The 6000-nt window shown below is 48.2% G+C and overlaps 1 protein-coding gene across 1 annotated transcript in view; it reads left to right on the top strand.

The window, feature by feature from the left end:
- Positions 1–6000, top strand: part of STK32B (serine/threonine kinase 32B) — a 299588-nt gene that overhangs the window by 201889 nt on the left and 91699 nt on the right. Inside the window, exon 4 of the mRNA XM_019661148.1 lies at positions 3362–3535. Coding sequence (XP_019516693.1) covers positions 3362–3535 — 174 coding nt within the window. The remainder of the gene's footprint in view (positions 1–3361; positions 3536–6000) is intronic.

The raw sequence follows: 6000 nt of genomic DNA on the forward strand, positions 1-6000 counted from the left end.
AGACAAAAACCACTTCCTTCTACGAGGCCAGCATCACCATACCAAAACTGGGTCAGCAGTGGGAGAGTGGTGGATGGCAAAATATGGGCTAGTATCACGTGGCACATTAGATGCAGAGGGCCTAAATGAAATGTTGGCAACCTAAATCCAATTGAAAATATATCTAACTACACACACACACACACACTCACACACACACACACTCACACATGCACACACACACTCACACACACACGCATATATATATATATATGTATATATATATGCGTGTGTGTTTATATATCAGGTAGGGTTTAGTCTAGAAATGCCAAGACCGGTTAATATTTTAAAAAAACACACCTCTGCACACACACTTGTAATAAAAATTCTTAGCAGTGTAGAAAACAACTTTCTTAACTGGATAAATGACATCCATCAAATGCCTGCATAAACAATTTGTTTACTGGTGAAATACTTTTCCTGAAATCCAGAACAAGATAAAAATGCGCACCACCACCTACCTCTTATAATCGACATTTTCCTGGTGGCCCTGGATAGTGAAGTAAACAAACAAACAAAAAAAACAAGAAGTATAAGGATTGGAAGAGTACAACCATGGCAGTTTTTGTTTCTTTGCTTTTGTAGGCAATAACAGTCACCTTCATAGAATAAGCAAATCCAGAGCATCACTGCAAAAGGTATTGGAATTATTGGGTTGTCGGAAAAGTCATGATGTATTTTTTCTATGTTTTTCATTGCAAAAATGCATCGTGACTTTTCCGACAACCCAATAATAACTAAGATCAATCAAGTTTCTAGATTCAAGATAAATACGCAATTCTGGGGGGCACTTGAATTACCCAATGCCCAGTTAGTAAACCATATTTTAAAAGATTATGTTCACAACAGCAATAAAAACTATTAAAAACATCAGAATAAAATGCCTATAGGCTAGACCTTTTGGTAGAAAATTGTAAAACTTGATTGACAAACATCGAAGAAGACCAGAATACATGGACAGTTCCCATTTGTGGAAAAGTTCAGCGTTGTAAAAGTGTTCATTCTCTTTCGTTTGTAAATTTAATAGAATTCCAACAAAAGTCAGAGCAGGGTTTCTCAAGAAGCTAGGTAACATTCATTCTAAAATTCACGTGGAAAAGAAAAGGCTAACCACCACAGGAACACTTACTTAACTGCTCCATGCTAAGCGTCAGGCGCTCTCTCGCATGATTTTCTGTTCATCCTCACGTAGCCTCAGACCCGGCAACCAGACGGGCCACCCAAGAACAAGTATTCATATGTCTGGAAAATTCCAGGGTCTCGGCCTGTGAGCCTCCCCTGGGGGTGCCCCGGGAAGGCTTCCTTTTTTAACCTCGTCGTTGACCGTCCTGCTAGCCCTGCCGGGCATCGAGGGAGGCAGCCGTCACGTGCCAGACTGGCCTCCTACGTGTCTTGAAACATGTATAGTCCTGCTGGTGCCCTGCAGATGGCCCTGGACCACCCAGCAAGCCCTGGGCCGCCTCGGGGCTTCCTGAGCGGGCAGCCGCTCCGCCGGCCCTGAAGAGAGGCTGAAACAGGAGGCAAGAGGCTGGCTCATCACCACCCTTTGATCAGAAGTGACTAAGATGCTGGAAATGGGGGGATGGGAGGCACTGTCGCCAAGACCCCGCAGAGGCCTGGACTCCCGGCGCCAGAGGGTCTGTGCTGTCCCTCTGTCCGAGTCAGGCCCTGTGTGCTCCAGACCCAGTGGACCCCTCATCTGCAAAGACCTCCCCAGCCACCCCACCTGTCAGACAGCTGAGTCCTCCCTCCTCACACCCCACTGCGCCCCACAGGGACTCCGAGAGCACCTGTTTTCCTGCATGGCTAGTACTGTTGACTCAGCCCTCCTCTTATGGGGGACTGTAAGCTCAGAGTGAGCACAGTTTCTTTGTCCCCATGCCCAGCCCACAGCCCAGTGCCCGGCACAGGGAGGGGTCTCTGTAAACATCTGGTAAATTAATCATTGAGCAGCACAATGCATCGCCCCATCCTCCTTGCCTTGACTCTGAACAGGTGTAAACAGCGGATGAGACATACAAGAAATGTGACGTCTGGGCCACCGTTCCCCTCTCTGGGTCCCTGCCTCTGCCATGTGGGGCTGATGGGACTGGGTGGCATGTAAGGCTCTTCCCAGCCCTGGAATTCCCCAATCTGTGAGCATGTAGCTCTGTCACCACTCCTGTGACCAAATCAAACATCAGGTTCCCTCCCTGGGACTGCACGCCCAGGTTATAGAAACACAGTGTGTCGGGGGTACAGCAGTGTGTCCTTGTAAGAGCGCCGGGGGCGTCAGGGATCTGGCTTCTTGTCCCCACCCTGCCATCGAGTACCTTCTTCCCTCTGGGCCTCAGTTTACCCTTCTGTCGAATGAATGAGGAGAATGGCCAGCTGGTCCAGGCCTAGTATTTGAGAATCTGAGACTCAGGTCTAAGTTCCCACGACAACGTTCTATCATCCTGTGATTACGTCACAATGCCTGTGTTCATTCCAGGATTCTACCCGGGTTGTGACACCATGCTATGATGTTGTGATTCTACTTTACAGCTGTTTAACACTATTCTGTATCTTGGCTCTTCAGTTCTTAAAAAGCCTACATGCATTTTTTTTAAAAAAATGAATTCATTACTGTGCCAGCGTTCTGTTTCTTTGAGGGTGGGGTGGAGGGGAACACCCTAAAACTTAATGGCTTAAAATGCAGCCATGTTACTATCTCATGCTCTGTGAGTTGACTGGGCTCCACCGGGCAGTTCTTCCACTCCATGTGACATCCGTGGGGGCTGCAGTGGGACATCCATCCCAATGCCTGAGGTGGCTCACTCCCGGGGGCGCCAGTTGGTGCTGGCTGTCACGGGCTGCCCAGCTGGGGCCATTGGCCAGAGAGCCTTCACTTCCCTTCTCATGGCCTCTCCCTGAGCTTGGGCTCTGGCCGGGTTCCATGAAGCAGGAAGTAGAAACTGCTGGCTCTGAGGCCTGGCCTTGGAGTTGCCAGCTCATCACTGGAATCCAAAGGTTGCAGGAACAAACTCCGTGTGGGGAGCAGCAGGTGTGTGGGGAACAGAGGAGTCGTGGTGGGGAGACCCATCTTTGGAGACTAGCTACCCCAAGCCCTGAACAATCAAATTCAAGCTGCTGCTAAAAACAAAGCCAAGTATTGGTGAAATTGCCATTTGTCTGCCAGAGCCTGGGGACCCCCTAGTGCCCTGTCCACGGTGCATGGTGACAGGCCAGTCAGTGCCTCTCTCCGAGCCTCAGTTTGCGCTTCTGTAAGACGGGGGCCTTGGTCTTGAGGACGTTGGCTTCCTGTGCATCGCTAACCTACCATGTCCCTCTGCGCCCACAGGTACTCCTTCCAGGACGAGGAGGACATGTTCATGGTGGTGGACCTGCTGCTGGGCGGGGACCTGCGCTACCACCTGCAGCACAACGTCCACTTCACGGAGGGCGCAGTGAAGCTGTACATCTGCGAGCTGGCCCTGGCGCTGGAGTACCTGCAGCGGTGCCACATCATCCACAGGTGAGCAGGCTGCTGTGGGGACGCCTGGGGACGGTGTAGGGATGAGTGACAGGAGCCGTCTGCAGCAGAGGGGGCGGGGAGTGTTTCTTCACGTCCCTCACAGGCGTCAGTGATCGGAGATCGGGAAAAGCAGCGCACCTTATTATTGCTTGTACGTTTCCTCGTTACCTGCATTGGAGGGACAAGCCCACTGCCTGTGCGCCCACTTCCCTTGGCTCCCCAGCGCTCAGAGACCTGGCTGGTGGTTGGCATTTGCTTCTCCATTCCAGTGTGTCTTCGGGAGGCTGGAATGTTCTCTCCTGCCAGCCTCAGGTCAGAAAGCTCACATGCTGGTAGAAGGGAGGAAGGGATTGTGCCCTGTGTCTTTCCATGCTTTGGAATCCGTGACGTGCGTTGTGCAGGATGTCTTCCTCGGGGACCCCTCTGTGCAGGCGCTGGGCTGTGGGTGTAAGCTCTGAGTTTCTGCTGCTGCCTCAGGGCCCCGGCTTCTCCCTGCCCGGGCACAGCACCGCCATGTCCCACCACGTGGGCAAAGTGAGTTTGACTGCGGAGGCAGGAGGCCAGCTAGAGGCTTCGGAAAGCCACGGTGTCATTAGTGAAGCTGCCTCCCTAACTGCCGAGGAGGGGGCTAGTGTGAACGGCTCCACGTGTTTTCACTCATTGTGTGCGCTGTGCCTAGCTCATCTCCTTCTGACTTTCGCCATTTTGGAAGACTTGAGAAAGACAAAGACTTGAACTTCTAGATAAAGATGGTAGATTAAGCACACGCACATGTCTACATTTCTCTCTTCTGACACCCCCCAAAAATGACAGTAAGAGATGTTTGAAAATTAACTACACAAGGCTGGGGAAAACCTAAAGAGGACGCTGGGGAGAATTGGGTAGAAGATGTAGATGGCAAATGACTTAGGGTACTAGAAATGGAATTTTAAGTTGTCACTGCAAAGGAAGAACCAAGATTTGATAGACATTAAAGATTTTCCAAAGGCTCAGGAAGAGCACCCAGTAACTAAGGAAAGGGGCGGGGGGATAGGGTGGTGAAGAGAGACTAAAATGAGGTGAATTGTCTGAAAGCTTTTTAAGAAGCACTGGGAACCCCAGATCTACTTACCATTCTAAATAACGGGACGGGCTGCGCCTTCCTCTGTCCCAGCGCTGAAGACTAAAAGTTGGTTTCCTGAAGAGAGTAACATTAAGAGGGTCTAGACTAAAGAAGAGTTACCTGGGTTGGAATACTGGACTGAAAATAGCAAGTGTAGCTAGACATAAATATACCAGGTGATGAAATAACACACCCTCCCCCCATTCCGGCTGGGCTCAGAAAATGGTGTCTGCAGGTCTTCATCCTCCAGGCAGGAAACTCATATGATTCCAGTGAGAATGTGAGTGAGCCAAGAGGGAAGGCATTGTGACATCAGAGGTCCCCCATGACCTCTTAGAGTGTGGTCACCATCAGCAGTGCCCACACATTCTCATAAGCTCCCAACTTGATTGGTGACAACCAAGGATTATCAGATACCTTATAACATGAACACTGAGAACCAAACAATCAAATGGAAAAAGAAGGAAAGCTTGGACGAAACAGAGACTCTGTAAGGAAAAAAAAAATCAAAATAACTATGATCAGTATTTTCAGAGGGATGGAAAAGGATTTTTGCCATTTTAAAGCAAGAAATACCATATTTCCTTAAAACTCAGCAAACAAAATCAGAGCTCTTATAAATTAACAATACAGAAGAAGTGAAAAATGCAAAAGGTTTGTTGGAAGGTAAAGTTGAGGACATCCCTTATACAGCAAAATAAAAAGATGACTAGAAAATATGAGAGAAAATATAAGATAATTAGAGGACCAGTTCAGTAATTTCAACATCAGAAAGAGAGGGATAAAAAAAAGAAAGTGGGAAGAAATCATCAATGAGATATTCAAAGAAAATTTCTCGGACCTGAAATGCGTGCATTTCCAGATTCAAGGGTGTACCAAGGATACAGCGCAATGATAAGAAACAGATGCATGTCAAAAACGAACTAAATCCGATCAGCTTCCACAGAAAAACAACAGGTCATACAGACCGCGGGATCAGAATAGTTTGGGATTTATTACACTAGAAGGTGGTGGAGACATGCTAATCAATCAAGTGTGAGAGCGTTCTGTTTTCACAAGTTCAAAGTCTCAAAAAATAGACCTCTCACACACCTTTCTCAAGTAGGTGTTAGAAAATTAGATGGAATCCACTAAAAGGAAGGGACAAAGGGCCAGCCGAGTGGCTCAGTTGGTTAAGAGCTCGCTCAAGATTGCAAGCTCTGAGCAACAGGGTCGCTGGTTCAATTCCCGACCCGAGCTGGGCTGCCGCTGGGCTGCCAACAGGTGGCAGGATGGCTCAGCTAAAAAATTATATATATATATATATATATATACACACACACACACACACACATATATATATATATACATATATACATATATA

This window comes from Hipposideros armiger, unplaced genomic scaffold (assembly GCF_001890085.2).
Source record: "Hipposideros armiger isolate ML-2016 unplaced genomic scaffold, ASM189008v1 scaffold_337, whole genome shotgun sequence".
Taxonomy (NCBI): domain Eukaryota; kingdom Metazoa; phylum Chordata; class Mammalia; order Chiroptera; family Hipposideridae; genus Hipposideros; species Hipposideros armiger.